The 19,395-nt window shown below is 35.8% G+C and overlaps 1 protein-coding gene and 1 long non-coding RNA gene across 2 annotated transcripts; both read left to right on the forward strand.

The window, feature by feature from the left end:
- Window positions 1-552: 552 nt before the first annotated feature.
- Window positions 553-2,169, forward strand: ovca2 (OVCA2 serine hydrolase domain containing). The gene is made up of 2 exons (XM_051120407.1): window positions 553-942; window positions 1,048-2,169. The coding sequence occupies exons 1-2, from the start codon at window positions 777-779 to the stop codon at window positions 1,566-1,568; spliced, it is 687 nt and encodes a 228-aa protein (XP_050976364.1). The 5' UTR covers window positions 553-776; the 3' UTR covers window positions 1,569-2,169.
- Window positions 2,170-6,876: 4,707 nt separating this feature from the next.
- LOC127172107 (uncharacterized) lies at window positions 6,877-10,691 on the forward strand. The gene is made up of 2 exons (XR_007828589.1): window positions 6,877-7,280; window positions 7,422-10,691. It is a non-coding gene; the product is annotated as an uncharacterized LOC127172107 (long non-coding RNA).
- Window positions 10,692-19,395: the final 8,704 nt, after the last annotated feature.

Genomic DNA, 19,395 nt, shown 5'->3' on the forward strand with positions numbered 1-19,395 from the left:
CGTCTTACACAAACATTTGGTAATATGGGAAACACAGAATCCCCAAGTCATTTTGCATAACTGCATAAATGCATAGAAATTATGTATTGTCTCATTCGTTGTTTTAATTATTTTTCTTCTAATTAAATGCAGTGATATCTTTACTCTTTAGACATACATTTAGATAAAATGTCTGCTTTTGTACTGTCTGCTGTCAGTGCACGGAGAGCCTTAAATTAGTGTATTTATTGGGAATTAAATGAAATGGGTAAAACAATTTTTTGCAATCATTTCTCAAAAAGACATTTGTTTTTATGAGCAGCAAACGCTATATGAGCCGCGTTTCTACAGAGAACGCTTGCCCCCTAGCGTTTAAATTCGGAGCTACATTTCTGTTTTCATTTGTGAGAAACTATAATGTACAATTTATGGAATGCACACCTGGAGATTTACGAAACTTTTAAAGAACAAAAATATAAAAGCGCGTTTTATAAAATAGCTTTAATATTAGTTTGTACTCAGGGAGTTTTGTAAACAATTTGCAGATAATATTCGCCTGAACGGAACTCTTGATTCGTCATGTTTCAACACGGTGACAGACCAGTCGCACAAGAAGGAAACATGTCAAATTTAGTGTCTTTTTAGCGTTTCGGATGTTATTTTATTTATAAAAACAACATAGCAGAATATAACTGTAGTGTTGCGTCAGCTTGTCTCTGTTTGCTTGTGTGTGTAGTAAGTCTTGTTTCGAGTTTGGAGAATAAAAACCCGAAAACAGCTTTGACAAATCATTAATAATGTCTAAAACTGCAGTTCCTCTACGAATTCTCTGTATTCACGGTTATCGACAGAATGGGAACTCTTTTAGAGAGAAGACAGGAGCTTTACGCAAACTGTTAAAGAAACAAGTGGAGCTAGTGTATATTAGTGCACCACACCAAGTTCCTGCAATTAAAAACGAAAGTAAGTATAATCTGCCTCAAAATCTAATGGGTTGCCTAGTATCATATATGCATTTAAACTTGTCATTTTTGAGTCTGATCTTATTACTTTTTTTAATGCAATCAGCCAGCAATCAGGAGAATGAGAAGACGGCCAGTGGTGGTGATGAGGACCAGAAGGGCTGGTGGTTCTCTGATGTCCAGGCACGAAGTTTCAACGCCCAGCAGGAGTGTGAGAGCAGCCTGGGTCTGGAAGAGAGTATAGAGACTGTGAAAACTGCGGTGAAGGATCTCGGCCCCTTCGATGGCATCCTGGGCTTTAGTCAAGGTGCCGCCCTGGTGGCTATGCTGTGTGCCGTGCAAGAACAAAAACTAGAGGCTGATTTCAATTTCCGCTTTGCCGTCCTGGTCGCCGGATTCCGCAGTGCCTGTTCCCAGCATCGGCGGTTTTACGAAGGGCCGGCGATAACAATCCCCTCTCTGCACGTGTTTGGACAGGATGACCGTGTAATTCCAGAGGAGATGAGCCGAGATCTGCTGCCAGCGTTTGATGGAGCTCAAATCCTCATTCATCCTGGTGGACACTTTGTTCCAGCGGCATCTTCGCACAGACAGACATACCAAGACTTCCTTAAGAAGTTTCAGTGAGATGATAAAAGAGTATTTGAGAGTTCCTGGAATAAATCAAGTCTACCTTAAATGTATTACTTGAAATTCAGCTACATTATAAAAGCCTTGGAAACTGACTGGTCAATAAAAATATGTTTTACACTGTTCTCAGGGAAATGGTTACTTGAATAAAGAACTTTCACAAGTGTGCAGCGATGTTTCATTTGTTGTCCAGCTTTTTTGCTTGGCAAAGTCTATTTGGGGTTCAAAACAAGTTAGACTCTGGAGCCTCTGGAGTTGTTTACCACAGAAAGTAATATTAATACATGATATTAAATATTAAATCTAATATTGAATATAATTTGTTTGTACTTGGAATTTATTAAATAGAATTGTAAAAGTAAGTGCTGTCAAATCAGTAATCGCATGCAATCACATTGTTTACATAATATATGTGTGTGTGTGTGTGTGTGTACTGTGTATATTTATGTTTATATGAACACACACATACATATATACATGTAAATATTTGCAAATATATACATGTCATGTATGTGTATTAATCCATACTGGTGCTGTCCGATTGAATAATCGTGATTATTCACATCCAAAATGAAAGTTTGTGTTTACATACTTTGTGTGTAATGTATATATTTATATGTATATATAAATGTATTTTAAAAATATGTAATATATATTTATTTATATATAATATAAATCATATATAAATATATATGTAAATATTTTTAAATATGTATGTATATATATATATATATATATTAGTGCTGTCAGATCGATTAATCATGATTATTCGCATCCAAAATGAAAGTTTGTGTTTACATGATGTACAGTATATTTGTGTACTGTGTACATTTATTTGTATATATTAATGCTGTCAAAACGATTAATCGTATCCAAAATAAAAGTTTGTGTTTGCATACTATATGTGTGTGCAGTATATATTTTTATGCATATATAAATATATGTAAAAAAAAAAATATGTAATGTAATATATATTTATATATAATATAAATAATATAGAAATATTGTAAATATTTGTTAAATATATACGTGTGTCTTTATTTATATATACTAGGGCTGTCAAATCAATTAATCATGATTACATAATGTACAGTATGTGTGTACTGTGTATGTTTATATGTATATATATATATAAATACACACATAAATGTACATATTTAGGAAATATTTACGTATATATACATATTTGTCTATGATTTATATTATATATAGTTATATTCCTTTTTTTTTAAAAATATATATGTCTAAACATACACAGCACACACACATGTAAACAAACTTTATTTTGGATGTGTTTAATCATGATTAATTCATTAGACAGCACTAAATATACATATAAATATACACAGCACACGTGTATATATTATGTAAACACAAACTTTTATTTTGGATGCGATTAATAGCAATTAATTGACTTGACAGCACTAATATAGACATATAAATATACACTGAACACACAGTTGCAAACAAACTTTTAATTTAATTTTTTTTTACTTTAATTATCAGAACAGTTTATTGAACCTTTAGACCAAAAAAAGCTTTTTGTTGTTGCTGAGTATCATATTTGATACATTGAGCTCATTCTTGAAAGGAAAAAACACCCCACATTTATTCAGAGGCCCAAAACGAGCAAAAATATGCAATTTGATGCAGTTGCTGATATTTACATGGCCAAAACGCTGAAATTCTTATAGCTTGTAATGTTAATAAATTAAATATTTATAACAGTATATATAGCAGACTAATTTAATATGCTTTTAAAATCCAGTTATCTCTTTATCTACCAATAATATGTCTTAGTATGATCATACTTAAATGCTTAGTTTATGGGTCAAGACTATAGTTTATATTGTTGGAGTCAAGACATAAAATGCAATGCAATACAATGATGACAGAGATACAAATAAACATTCATCAAAACAAAAGCCTGGTGTATCGCATTTGATACTCACATTTTAACAGACATTTGCAGATTAAATATTATACAGTAAATCTTGTGGAGTTAAAGCAGGTTATGTTCATCATTATTTTACTGTTGTGGATGATGAATGTGATGTAATTCATGTGGGTGGATTTTCTGTATGTAATTTGAGTTTAGTGTTGACACATGCAGTACCTTCAGTTTCCAGTGGGGGCGTTAGCGAGTGTTCTTCCCCCGCAGCTGTTTATCATTTTGATTTCTCTCTCTGTCAGTGTGTGTTTGTGCGGGCTCAAAGGCAGATTGGGAACTCTGTGTTCTCGTGTAGCTTAAAGGGAGTTTGACGGCCCAGGATTGCATTCGTGATGATTTCCAGATGTTTGTGGGAAGCACTCCTCTATTTTCACTCATTCTTTCCAGTGTAGCCAGAGCGTCCATGCACCTTCCCCTGCCTTCAAATGACCTAATCTCTTTTTTCCCACTCTCCCTCTCTCATATTCTTGTAAATGGTAATAAAACAGCTCTGTACAACAGCTCAGATATTAGACTGTGATTTATTTTCAAAGCAGCCCGCACTGTATCTATTATATGTATATTAATGAATCCTAACAAAAAACTTAAAATTGATCCTGGCTACTTTATAATTATACATTTGTGGCTTCATTGTGCACATTGTCAATGTTCCATTAATACCTGTAAATGCCCCAAGGGCAACTATTTTCTGTTTAGGTAATCCATCTCCTCTCTACTTAAAATCTGATTTTTTTTTTTTTTTTTTTTTTTTTTTTTTTTTGGTCCAGTTTGTCCAGTTTGTTTTCTAGAGTTTGTTTACTAGCATAAACATTCAATGAAAAGGAGCAGAGCCACTAAAGGAACATGATGATAGGGGAAATGACAGATGAAGTCAAAAGTTTACATCCCCCTTTCAGAATATATAGCAGACTAATTTAATATGCTTTTAAAATCCAGTTGCCTCTATATCTACCAATAATATGTCTTAGTATGATCATACTTAAATGCTTAGTTTATGGATCAAGACTGTAGTTAATATTGTTGGAGTCAAAACATAAAATGCAATGCAATACAATGATGACAGAGATACAAATAAACATTCATCAAAACAGAAGCCTGGTGTATTGTATGCTTAGTTTTAGGATCAAGACTGTAATTTATATTAGAGTTTGTTTACTAGAATAAACATTTAAGGTGCAGAGCCACTAAAGAGACATGGTGATGAGGGAAATAACAGTTGAAGTCAAAAGTTTACATCCCCCTTCAGAATCATTAAAAATGTTGATTATTTTACCAAAATATAAGGGATCGTACAAAATACATGTTATTGTTTATTTAGTACTGACCTGAATAAGATATTTCACATAAAACAATTTACATATAGTCCACAAGAGAAAATAATAGTTGAATTTATAAAAAATTACCCAGTTCAAAAGTTTACATACACTTGGTTCTTAATACTGTGTTGTTACCTGAATGATCCACAGCTGTGTTTTTTTGTTTTGTGATAGTTGTTCATGAGTCCGCTCTTTATCCTGAACAGTTTAACTGCCTGCTGTTCCTCAGAAATTCTCAGAAAGGTCCCACAAATTCTTTGGTTTTCCAGCATTTTTGTGTATTTGAACCCTTTCCAGCAATGGGTGATTCTGAGATCCATCTTTTCACATAGCCGAGAGGGAAAACTCTTAAACGGAAATGAAATGTGTACATTTTTCTTATTTTGCCTAACTATCATATTTTTTTAATAATTAGTAGTGCCCTTCAGAGGCTGCAGAAAGATACTTACATGTTTCCCAGAAGACAAAATAAGTTAAATATACCTTGATCTTTCAATTGACAAAGTTTTCACCCCCCAGTTCTTAATGCATTGTGTTTCACTGACGCATCGGTGAGCGTTTGAACCTGTAATAGTTACATATGAGTCCCTCATTTGTCCTCAGTTTGAAAAGATGGATCTCAAAAAATGCTGGAAAACCAAAGAATTTGTGGGACCTGAAGGATTTTTCTGATAAACAGCGAGCAGTTTAACTGTTCAGGACAAACAAGGGACTCACAAACAACTATCACTAAACAAAAAAACACAGCTGCGGATCATTCAGGTAACAACTCAGTATTAAGAATCAAGTGTATGTAAACTTTTGAACAGGGTCATTTTTATAAATTCAACTATTATTTTTCTTGTGGACTATGTAAATGTCTTTTATGTGAAATATCTTATTCAGGTCAGCACTAAATAAACAATAACATGCATTTTGTATGATCCCTCTTATTTTTAATGATTCTGAAAGGGGGATGTAAACTTTTGACCTCAACTGTATATTTCAGTGCTTTTGCCTTCCTCTAAGAAAATTTTCACTCAGAAAAAAAGTACTCTATGCTAGCTAAAGGCATGAAAATAAGACGAATCTGAGTAAAATCTTCAGATGAGATCAAATGGGAGGAAAAGTTATATTTTAATGTTTTGCATTTGCTCGAAAACCTCAAAGATCTCTCACAACATTTTTGCAGTCTTTTGCTTTCTCTCAAATGTTTTGCGAGCAAATACATTTCTCAGTTTTTCAAGAGAATGCGAAGGTTTTGCTAGCAAATGCAAAAACGTAAACCATTTCCCTCCCATCCCTTTAGGGGCTCTGTGTTGTTTTGATTCTAAAAGGCACAACAAGGAATCCAAAAATAAAAATTCTGTCATTAATTACTCACCCTCATGTCGTTCTAAACCTGTAAGACCTTCGTTCATTTTCAGAACACAAATTAAGATATTTTTGATTAAATCCTATGCTATTATACTATTGTATATACTACAATACTATTTTGACAATGTCCTTACAGGTTCTACAGGTTTTGTAATGACATGAGGGTGAGTAATTAATGACAGAATTTTCATTTTTGTGTAATCTATACAAACATCTTAAAGAATGTTGCAATTTCATCCATTTATTTTTCTATGTGAGATCCCTTCCTCCTTTGTCTCTCTTTGTTTCCTCCCTTTCTGGTCTTTTTTCCTGTCGTTATTTAGCTTTATATAACCATTATAAATGTTCTATATAAATATATCTAAACATTTTGAAATATTATGTCATTACTAACACATTCTGCTATCAGCACCAAGTCAGTGATCACATTTTACAGCTTTTTCCCCCTTCGTTTGTTTTTCCCCTCTCTTTTTGTTTTTCTGTTCTTTCCTTCCCAGTGCCACGTGTCTCTTTCTCCACTCGAACACATGGTTTTGATAAATGGAAGACAAGAGAAGAGGAGAAACACAGAAACTCCCTCTTGCCAGTAAGTTTTACGACAGCTCCGTGACTCCCGGCCTCAGGAATCCATGGTCTTACACAACAGCAGTGGTCAGGGGTGAGAGGCAGAGTTGTGTAAGAAAAGTCTGGAAAAAGACGTGAGTGGTGTATCAGCCTATATTTTGACTCTGGTGGGCTATAGTAGAAGGCAGAAGGATGCCAGCAACCTGTGTTAAAACTAACAGGAGGTGTTTTTTTTTTTCCTGTGGAATGAAGAAGGTGTGGTTTGGAGAGTGTGGGCGGAGCTACAACATGTTTTTATAAGAGTAGTAGGACTCGGTAGATTCATCCTGCGCTGTTAAACAATCTTTTGCCTTGTCTCATTCTGTAAGCTGACTGTATGGACTATATCACACTATTTCTGGACTTGTGCATTTATTTTTGCCTTCATACTGGAAATCTACATCTTTATGGAGATTTTTGTGGAGTGATGCGTTTGAATCAGTGATGATTTGGGGTATCTGGTTTGTCACATGTTGGAATCATGTATGTATTTCAAAGATGTTTTTTGTTTATTATAAAAGTTTCTGTATATATATAGATGTATGTATGTATGTATGTCTGTGAATTTATTCACAGGCTAGCTAAAGCCATTATAATAAGATGATAAGATTTATGTTGCTTTAGAGCGGATCAAAAACCTTTAATATTTGAAGACGACTGAAAGATACTCATGAGGTTTCCCGGAAGAGCAGATGAAGGTCAATTCCAGGAAATTTTGTTATGGTGAAGAGGTCACTATGAAGACACTGTTTTGCTGGTGTGGCCGAACTGACCAATCAGATCTCAGCAGTGACAGAGCGGGTGAAGGGAGTTTCCCAAGTTGGTTATTTAACCTAAAGAACAACTATGATGTCACTCTGATGTCATTGTGATCATGCACATGCTCCGTATTTACAAACAAGAGTAAGACGGGATAAAGAACGAAGGATTTTTCCAGTGACAGTTGTTTAATGTTCTGAGGTTAGGGTATGATGAGGGATTGTTTTGTTGCTATGTTGTTTTTTTTTTTTTTTCTTTTAGAGGGTCAGGCTGTGTCTTATAAGCAGGAATTTAGGAATTTGTCCAGCAGAGTGTGGTTTGAGTTACTTATTATTTATTTTCTGATCCAAACACACAGTCCTGCCACTTCATGGTTTTCCTGTTTATGTGGACAGAACGTATCATAAGCCAAAGTTCGTTTCCTGACTTCTCAACTTCCCAAACTCACGTCTTCTTTCTGTCGTTCTTTCTGTCTTTCTTTCTGTCTTTATTTCTTTCTGAGCTGCAGGAACACTGCGTGCTATCACTGGTAAGACCTACGAGGTTTTGTTGAAGAGGAAATGCTTTGATCTGGACCTTCAAATTCTTGTGGTTTGGCTGTTCCTTCTTGTGCGTCTAGCTGTTACAGGGGCACGTTTGGGTCAATTAGAAGTGGAGCTGATAAATCACAGACTGTATTTTCCATTTCAAATCACTGTCAGATTTGAAAAATCTTTTCAGTTTTCTCTTTGCCTTATTGATCTAAAAAAAAACTTGAAATAAGATAAAAAATACAGAATTTAAATTTTTAATAGAGCAAAACAAGTTGCTAATTATGTCTTACATTATTTTCACTGCTTTTCTGCTTCAAGGTCTGACACTACAAGTTTATCTTCTTTTAGAGGCTGAATGTGTAATTAATCATTCTTGGAGTGGCTGTGAATCATTGTGTGTTTGTGTGTGCGTGTGTTCATCCCTGTACGATGCCCTTAGCCCTGAACAGTAAGAGTTTATGTGCTGAGGTTCAAGTATCAGCACATGGTCTCTTACTTGTAGGGAAAAGAGTCTCTATCAACCTCTCATCACTTTGTTTCAAAATGTTCACTTTGTTTTGAAAGATCAACATGTCACAAGTGTGCGGATGTCACAAGTTTAGCATTCATGAGGCAACATGTTTTAGTATAGATTAGTTCATTTTTGGGACTTTCATAAGTTTATCATGCAAAAGGCAACAATATTCAGGAAGTTTCAAAAGCTAGAAAATGATTTAATAAAATGCAGAGGAATAGAGGAAAAAATATTCTTATTCAAATGTATATGTAGGAAGTGGCTTTATTGTTGTCTGCTAAATTATAAAAAAATTAATGATCACGGTTTTGATGGATTAATCTTTTTTTCTTTTCTTTTTTTTAACTTAGACCCATGTTTTAGCATAAAAAGGCAACAATGTTCGGTAAGTTTCAGCAACTAGAAAATAATTTTAAAAAAAAATTCAGAACAATATAGATATTTGAAATCAAATGTATGCATAGGAAGTGGCTTTATTGTTTATATATATATATATATATATATTTTTTTTTTTTTGATCCAGAAATGCTTAAAATTTTAGATAACCCTGGGCAAATATTTGAAGAATAGCAGAAGAATATAGGATTTTTTAAATCAAATTTATGTATAAGAAGTGGTTTTATTGTTGTCTGATAAACATGAAAATATAATTATTCTTTTTTTTTGTTGTTGTTTGTTTGTTTTTACCTTGGACACATGATCCAAAAATTCTTAAAAATTTAGATAACCCTGGGCAAAAATATTTAATTTAATTTAATTTAATTTAATTTTAAAAATTTAAATAAAAAATGTCAATATTTAGGACAGGCACAAGTTTAGCTGACAAAAGGTAACTACATTCTATAAGGTTCAGCAGCTATAGATAATAATTTTCAAAAATGCAGAAGAATATAGAAAATATTTTTAAATCAAACGTAGGTATAGGAAGTGGCTTTTTTGTTGTTGTTGTTTTTGCAACCTGGACTTCTGATCCAGAAATGCTTAAAATTTTAGAAAACCCTGTGCAAAGATTTGAAGAATAGCAGATGAATATAGGATTTTTTAAATAAAATTGATGTATAAGAAATGGCTTTATTGTTGTCTGATAAACGTAAAAATGTAATTATTCTTTTTTTGTTGTTGTTTGTTTGTTTTTACCTTGGACACATGATCCAAAAGTTCTTATAAATTTAGATAACCCTGGGCAAAAATATTTAATTTAATATAATTTAATTTAATTTAAAAAATGTAAATAAAAGATCTCAATATTTAGGACAGGCACAAGTTTAGCTTACAAAAGGCAATTACATTCTATAAGGTTCAGCAGCTCTAGATAATAATTTTCAAAAATGCAAATAAATATAGAAAATATTTTAATTAAATCAAATTTATGTATAGGAAGTGGCTTTATTGTTGTTTTTGTTTTGTTTTTTTTGTAACCTGAACTCGTGATCCAAAAATGCTTAGAAGGATGCCAGCAACCTGTGTTAAAACTAAAGACAACCCTGGCTAAAAAATATTTAATCATTAAAAACTAGCATCATTTAAAATATTAAAACCAAAACAGGGGACATTGTCTTTAGATGTTGAGATTTTATTTACTTAAATTTTCAGATGCACATTTTTAAATATAAATTATAAAGTCTTTCTATTACATTAACAGTATCATACACAACACCCGCCCACAGATTATTTTCTGCAACTACAAACTTTCTCCTCCAGAGGGCGATGTGTGACTGTTAAACTGGAATATGATTTAACATTTGGGCCATATTCTATTGCACACCAGTGAAAATTGCTGCAGCTCAAAATACATTTAAACAAGACAATGCTAATTACTCACTGAATTCAGTGAAACACCTGCCCTGCTGTCTCAGATGTCACTACAAGCGGTAAAAAGAAAATGCATGGCTTTCATCAGTTACACATTAAACATATTCTGTCACTCTACCCTAATTGAAACTGCTTCTCCCTGTTCCACAGGAAATTGTCTGGAAAAAAAGGAGCAATCACTGGCACTCCACATTAGAATGAATCACTTGGCCATCAGGGAACAAACTGAATCATCAGGAAAACATTAGGAGAGAAATAATTGTATATTCGGGTACAGTACATGAATCAATTACAATGTTGTGCAAAGGAATAAAGTTTCCGCTCTCAAATCAAGAACTTTAAGTTCAACTTTGATGCTTCAGACTGTGAAAAACAAGTTTGCTTTCACGTCGCCTGAAAGAGTCTTCAGTAGAGTTTCAGAAGATATAAATAAATAAAGTCAGACTTTGACCTACTTTCCGGAATCAAATCATTCTGTAAGTGCTACTTAGAAAATCCTCACCTCTGGTTTCACGCAATTCTAGTCGCAATCATTTCTCACGCTTCCGGTTGTCGCTGCCCCTTGGCGACCATGGCTGTAGACTGTTACCACGTGCCATCGCTACAGTAACAATCTAAAGCCACGGTCACCATGGAGACAGCAGAGGTAGGGATGAGGGGGTGTTGGCATGGTAACTGGAAATAGTGCAGTCCTATTGGCTCGTTAGATGAAACGCCATGCCTCCATAGCACAGGACTCCCCCAATACAGGCTCAGACATACACAACAGTTTGCCGTCACAGCCGAGTATTTCTGCGCATTTCAATTGCAGATGAAAGGCTAAAACGATTCTGTGTTAGTGTTGTGCGCTTGTGATGCTGGAGCCAGACTTCAGTAGCCATGACTGTAGACTGTTACTGTACTGTTGGACTCCATAAGCAGTAAGCAGTCTAGAGCCAAGGTCATGAAGTGCTGGCATGCCGGTAAAGACTCAAGACCGAGAAGAATTCGGCTCGCGTGGAGACACAGAACAGCTACTGCAATTAAAAAGAAGTGTTACAGACAGCAGAACTCAAACAAGTTTGATTGAACACCTAAAACGAATCTGATGGGTTATTTCATTAAAAGGGCACTGGTTTGCCCAAGCCAAGAACATTGAGTCTCGTTCCCGTGAGCCTCGCTGCTGGGTCAGTGACGTAGATGCTGGCTTGAACTCTTTGAAAGTCATTCCATTTCCTGAAATTATGTTTTATTCTCTACATATTACCTGATACTTAGTGACACTTACAAGCAGCCCAGTGTTAGATGGCTTAAATGCATTCAGTTCTGAAAGCAGGAAACCGCTGTCCATGGTGCTGAAAGCACAGCTTTACTCTACTTGAATGGAAATATATAGTAATCCTATATATTTCACAGCATTGTGGTTAAAAATATGACTGATTAGGCTAGTATCAATTAATTTAAAAAGATTTTTTCCAAATGCACTATTACATAACAAATAAAGTGGTGCACAGAGTAAATTTCACAAATAATTACAAAGAAATGGCATTGAATTGAATGTGAAATTTTGAAGACTGAAATGGTATTAACTCATAAAACGTTTTCAAATCTCATTTGATAGAGAGCTTCAAGGTGCTGACTTTAAAAAATAGTTAAATATACTACCTAAAATGAAAAGTGAGAATATAGAATGTTCCAAATAGAATGTTCTGCATTTTGAGTTCCACATGTTTAAAAAATCTAAACGAGGGAGAATAAGTACTAAATGAATTTTAGTTTTTGGGGTGCACGGTTCCTTTAAGAATCAAAATACATTTTGTATACTCGTTTCGCCTTAAAATATTGCTCATTAGTAACGTCAGCTTTGTGCATTCATTAATTTACAGAGAATGAGGTGTCACCAATGAAAGAAAACGGATGCCCACTCCCTTTTTCAACACCCCCGCGAAAAATAAAAGGACTGTGCTGCAGTCGTTTTGTGTGTGTGTGTGTTTGTAGCTGAGCGCGGACTGTCTCTTTAAAGGGTTACAGTAGGTGACTACGAATCATCTGCAAAGTGCGCAAGAGTGACGCAGACCTGACTTCAACGCCTGAATACACGTCACAGAATCTGTGTAGAAAAAAAAGGTGAACGGAAACGTTAGGTAGGAAGGAAATTCATAGCCTTCACTCAAGAAGGGAGAAATGAAGGAGGTAAAACAAAAAAAAAAAACGAATGACACGACTTTGCTGAATATAACGGCAGAAATAATAGGATGGTTAGCGGAGCACAGGAAAGAAAGGAGAGCGGGAGTGTTGCCATGTCTAGCTGTTATAAGCGACTTAGTCTGTGAATATGCGTTTTAAGGCGGTTTTAGAAAACACAATTGATGTGTTCGTCGTTCGTAATGTGAATTAAGTATCCGTTTAAACGAGAACTTTAAGAGCTGAGGGAGCGTTTCTGCTTCTCCTCAGATGAAGACGAAATCGTTCATATTATACGAGGCTGTTATACGAAATCATTTCCATGTTACATGAATATTGAAATGTGTTTAATGTCAGGACCTGGCAACAATGACGACAGTCATCTCCACCGGAAATCTCCCGGTGTCACACATTCACCAGAGAGTTTACAGCGAAGATTACCTTAGATGCTTCACCTACAGCGATATTCAATATTTTTGAGAAATACACATATAAACACATTCCAAAAATATGTATTTTTAACAAATGTCTGTCTGTCATTCCCGAAAAGTCGATAGCTACACAATGAGGCGGCTGTATAATGAATAATATTACACATCCTAGCTTCACGAATTCATTCCATACTGTTTTTTGAAACATATTCTTTAATTTAATTTGTGAAAGCAAGTCAACTGAAACAGCATTGTCCAATAGACTGTTCTCCTTAAAGGGTCTTCATGCTGCCCACGTGCGAAAAAAGTGAGTCACACTGCAGCAAGTTTCAGGTCGTCTGCAATATGCCGTACATCTTTTAATAAGCACGCATAACAAATATTATCTTGGAAATCAAAAACTTCTAAGACTTCGGTGTTTGGCAACCTTCGGATCATTTCTAATGAATTAACAGGCTGTTTCCAAAAAAACACGGTGTCAAATCACTCTTACCTTGAAATATTCGAGTCCTCGTCAAGCTGCAGTCGATTTTCTGACGGCTGTCCGTTTTCTGATAGCTTGTCTATTAGATGTTGGCGCTCCAGTAGGATGGCTCTGTGTAGCTACTGCGTAATGAGAAGTTCTTTCTCGCCAGAGTGTCTCCATATGGGCCAGTGTCTACACTCGTCACGCTCGTCTTGTCTTCTTTTTCCTGGTAGAAACAAGCAGCTCTCAAGCGCTTTTCCATCTACCGTGCGCTTTTTATAGAGATCTGATAGTACTAGTAAGCTGGAGAGGGAGGGGGACTCATTCACTAAAAAGCATCACCTACTCAACTACGCGCGTGCACTACGTCATTGACGGAATTTTGTCAACGGGGCTGCTATTTATAAAGACCAAGGAGAGTTTGGGTTCTCATAATGCTCGGCTAAACGGGCACAGAATGATTATATATAGACTGTGTATCCTTGCTCCTGCTTCTGAACCTTCCAGTTAAGCTCTCAAGACTGAACATGTATCTAAATACATTTATGATGATTAAATACTGGTCTGGTTTTGATGTGGGGGAGACCTGAAAAGCCTCTAACACAATAACATAAAATTTAAAAAATAAGTATTTAATCTATCTTATAAATGAATGGATGTTAAATGACAGAACTGTTATCTAAATCATCGGGTTTCCTTGTTTAAACCAAAATATAACATAAACACAACCTATAATTTTAAATAATAAATGACAACTATCATCTGAATGGTTAGGTTCTCTTGTTTCAACCAATATATAGCATCCTCTAATCTTTTTTATCTGAATTGCATTAAAAATATGACTGGTCAAGTTGTACCACTTTCCAATGTACGTTCTACTGGACTTAACAAGATTGCACAAAATGTGAGAGTGGGCCACATTTACCAAAACTATGGTAGAAACACAAACACATTTGTGACCTTGGACCTCAAAACTGGTCATTTATAAATAATCTGACACCTTAATAAATAAGTTTTCTATGTATGGTTGGTTAGGATAGGACAATAAAAATCTGGAATCTGAGGGTGCAAAAAATCTAAATACTAAGAAAATCACTTTAAAGTGACAGGAATTAAGTTACTAATGCATGTTACTAATCAAAAATTAAGTTCTTATATATTTGCGGTAAGAAATTTACAAAATATCTTCATGAAATATGATCTTTACTTAATATCCTAATGATTTTTGGCATAAAAGAAAAATAGATCATTTTGACCCATAAAATATACTTTTGGCTATTGATACAAATATACCCATGCTACTTTAGACTTTTGTGGTCCAGGGTGACATTTAGTCTTTTGCTTTTTAAATTTTATTTACTGATGTATTTACTGCCATTTTGAGTTAAAATGTTTAAAATGAATGAGATAGTAATTATGAACAAGTTTTTGTTAAAAATAGTAATTTTGAACGTAAATTTGGTGTAGTGCCACAAATGAACATTTTATGTTTTCAGTATTACAGGTGGTAAAAACAGCCCTTTTTGTACTTCATAGCCTACCCATTTACACATTTCCGGGATAAGTTGTATTTGTAAGCAATTTAAATTCTATATAGAAATGTTATATTAAAGTTTGAGATACTTAACACAAAAACATCTATTGTACAGACGGTGTAACAGCACAGATGTGTTACAGCACCCCTTAGTCTAATAAGAGCAGCGTGAACAAAAGCATGATATCATGTCAGTTTATTCTTGCTTTTATTTTTTTTATTAAGCTTTCGTTAAAATATACCCGTACTGTATGATGATTCAAGTTTAATGAATGTTAAACAAAAGTTCTGCATTTATTGTGTTATCCTGTGTGAAAGCGTGAGTCGTGATTCTTTGCGCGCCGTTCACCCTTTGATTACCACAGTATAGCATTTCAGTGCGGACGCGCTGTTTTCCAGCAAGAACGGAACATCGCAGTCTAATTATGTTTGATGCGGCAGAAATGTCGACAGCCATTCGGCTGTTGTAATAAACCCATTCGGATCATATAGCGCGCAGAACGTCGACAGGCTCTCTGCGGATCGCGTCGCTGAATCACTCTCGAGTAGATGCGTTTAGTTATTCAGACAGACGTCAATGGAAAGCAGTCAAAGCGGCAGAGGATTGATTAGCCTCTTGAAATCAATGCAAGTGTAACTCGATTTCAAGTCTCTAAGTGCGCCGAGAGCACGCAAATGCGTACAACCGGTAGTCTACGTCCTCATGACCAATTCTGGATAGTGATTTGGGGAACCCTGAGACGTAACGCACGTGTCAGACGGGTAGCTCGTATTCTCCCTCCTGAACGTGGGATGATCAAGACAGCGGAATACACCGCGTGCCCCCGCAAAGGGTACGTCCCTGAGGAAGTTTGCAGCTTTTCTAACTTCTGCTCTGCTCATATCAACTCATTTAAAGTATTTTATTAGCAAACATATTATTTAAACAATAATTACTTAATTTTAATAACTGGCTGCCAACCTTTTGTGCTCTGACAGAGGGGCATGTTGTCACACTCTACACACTATTTTCACAATGAAAACCTGCCTAATTATGTTAGATGCTATATTGAACCTAACACAGATGAAAACAAGGCTGTGAGGGATAGACAAAATCACATACTTTCTTAAGTAAGTACTTATTTTGAATAAGTAATTACTTTGCGACTACTACAAAGAAGTATGTTCTATGTAGTGTGAATGTGGGTAGTATGAATGTAATCTGGATGCACTTTATTTGCCATGTTGTTATGATTGCGTGACATTCACTAATCCTCTTCCATGGCCTCATTGTTCATCATATGCATACTTAATAATCTGGCTAGAGGTAGAAGGTTGTCTGGGTACTTTTTTGCCTTCTCTTTAAAGGGATAGTTTACCCAAAAATGAAAATTCTGTCATTAATTACTCACCCTCATGTCGTTCCAAACCTGTAATATTGTTGTCTTCAGAACACAAATTAAGATATTTTTGATGAAATCCGAGAGCTTGCGCATACTTCGTGGTCCTCTCTGAAAATGACGCTAGGGTGACACAGCGGAGTAGACTTGTTGAATAAAGTTGTTATTTTAGGCTTTTTGTGCACAATAAGTATTCTTGTCGCTTCATAAAATGTCGGTTGAACCACTGATGTCACATGGACTATTTTGTTGATGTTCTTGGTACCTTTCTGTACCTTTAACGTGGTAGGACCCTTGCTGACTAAGAAGGCTTAATTTGTGCTCCGAAGACAAACGAAGGTCTTAGGGGTTTGAAACGACATGAGGGTCAGTAATTAGTGACAGAATTTTCATTTTTGGGTGAACCATCCCTTTAATAAGTACTGTGAATTCAGACATACTTCATTCTTCACATACTGTTTTACAACTATATAGTAGGGAAGTTTGTGATTTTGAGTTTTTAGGTCTTTACAATAGCGCACACCATATAAAGGTACTAGATTATGTAGTTTTCACATCTCACAACTTTCAAAACTGTTTTAGGGCATTTTTGTCTGCTTAAAGTTTTTTCAGAAGGACATTTGAACAATTAGCTGATAAATTGGTATGTTGTTAAACAACAGTAGCCTACAGTCCATTAAACTTCTGTTACTCACCGCCTCATTTTTATTCCTGTCAAAAATTAAATATGGTCATGCCCTGACTAAGGTCAATACGAATCAGCAGGTATTTTATGTAAAAAAAATATGCAATGGTATAAATGTGACAACTTGGTCCAACAATTAATGAAAAAAATCCCCTTGTCCTGAGAACACAGACCAACCATTCTGTTTCAGTCAATACTTGCCTGAATATATATGCATTATATATATTTTAATTGTGTTTATGCAGAACCTTTAAAAGTGATAATGGAATGTTAGATTGGATGACAGAATTCACAGAAACATATTGTAATATAAAAACAATTTACATCCCTTTCTTTAAAGGGATACTTCACACAAAAATGAAAATTCTGTCAATAATTACTAACTCATGTCGTTCCAATCCCGTAAGACCTTCATTCATCTTCAGAACACAGATTAACATATTTTTGATGAAATCCGAGAGTTTTCTGACCCTGCAGAGACAGCAACACAACTGACACGTTTAAGGCCCAGAAAGGTAGGAAGGACATCAACAAAATAGTCCATGTGACATTAGTGGTTCAACTGTAATGCTATGAAGCTACCAGAATACTTTTTGTGCGCACTAAAAATAAAAAATAACGACTTTATGCAACAGTTTCTTCTCTTCCATGTCTGTCTCCACCGTGCATTCTTTGCACACAAAAACTATTCTCGTAGCTTCGTAACATTACAGTTGAACCACTAATGTGGCATGGACTATTTTAACAGTGTCCTCACTCTGGGTCTTGAACACGTAGGGTGCGTTGCTGTCTATGCAGTGTCAGAAAGTTCTCGAATTTCATCAAAAATATCTTAATTAGCATCCCGAACATGAACGAAGGTCTTATGGGTTTGGAACGACACAAGGGTGAGTAATTACAGACAGAATTTTCATTTTTGCATGAACTATCCATTTAATAAAACACAAACCTAGTTGTTTCACAGACCCCTTTCTGAACTTCAGCAGGGCATTTTGGGTGAACACGTGCCTTCCCTTTTGAATTTAGAGAGAAATGCACGCATCACCAATTGCAGGAAGCTCACTGCCGGATTCAATTTCTTTTATTTCAGAGCAGAGGACAGAAAATAACTCTCTTAGACGCTGAGTGGGAAGAGTCTTCGGGAGGCTGCGTTTACTTCCGCTTCTATTTTCAGTGGCCCATCTCCTCATCAGGAGCTCCTTTTTTTGTCATCCCTGCCTACTCTCTGCATCCCTCCATCTTTTGCTTAGTTGATTCCTATTTGTTTATGAGTTTCCTCCAGCTGTGAGAAGTTTATTTTGGACCGTAGCCACGTGATTCATTTCAAGAACATGCTCACCTCCAAATGTCGTAGTTTTAAAACATGCAGATGTAGGATTTGCATAGATCACTAGCGTGAATGAAAATGTATACACGGATGATTTCAAAAAGAAATCGGACAGATTGTTGGTCATGTGTGGGCATATTTTGTTTGTTAGAGCTTTCGTTAAAAATAACAAGAAGAGATGCTGAATTTTGTTATCTCCTCTCTCTCTCTTTCTCTCGCTCTCTATTTCGTTGTCACTTCCGCCCACCCTTCTCATCCTGCTCTCTTCCTCCCTCTCCAATGTATTCGCCCCCACAGAAACTGTCACCTCCCTCCCTTTTCTCTCTCCCTGCTTTTCGCGTGTCTCTCCACATTGTCACTGTATTGTTTCTCTCTCCCCGCATTTGCAGATGTTCCTCAATTTGCTAGCGACTCCGATAACGATATCAGAATTTTCTGAAGATTGATTCAAAAAGGCGAGACTTGATGTCTGGAGACAGTAACTGCTCCCTCCATCTCTGTCTTCCTTCTCACTTTCTTTTTTTGTGTCTCACTCTGTATTCGCCGCACAGAATGCGCTCAGATCAATACAAAAAAAGCCCACACCCCTCCCTTATCCTCTGCCTCCCTTCTTTTTTCACCCCCTCCCACCCACCACGTCTCTCTCTCTCTCTCTCTCTGACTCATGCAGAAATCCCTGCATGCCTGAGCCCAGTTTGTGTTTTCTCTCTCTGATTGCAAGGCTGACTTGCATATAATGAGGTTTGCCGGAGAGAACGAGTGGAAAAGAAGGACGAGAGAGAGGCAAGTGGGTTCTGATTGGTAAAACCCCCTCCACCCCCGCGTGTTCATTTACACACACGCACCTTCAGACCCCCAGATGCACACATTTCTATTCCTCCTACCACACCCGCCCGTATCGCCCAGCACATCCACACATGCACACACTCACTCTGATACAAGTTCATTCATTATACATCAAAAGAACAATCTGGACCGCTGTGAAACCACAGTGT

Source organism: Labeo rohita, chromosome 10 (genome assembly GCF_022985175.1).
Source record: "Labeo rohita strain BAU-BD-2019 chromosome 10, IGBB_LRoh.1.0, whole genome shotgun sequence".
Taxonomy (NCBI): domain Eukaryota; kingdom Metazoa; phylum Chordata; class Actinopteri; order Cypriniformes; family Cyprinidae; genus Labeo; species Labeo rohita.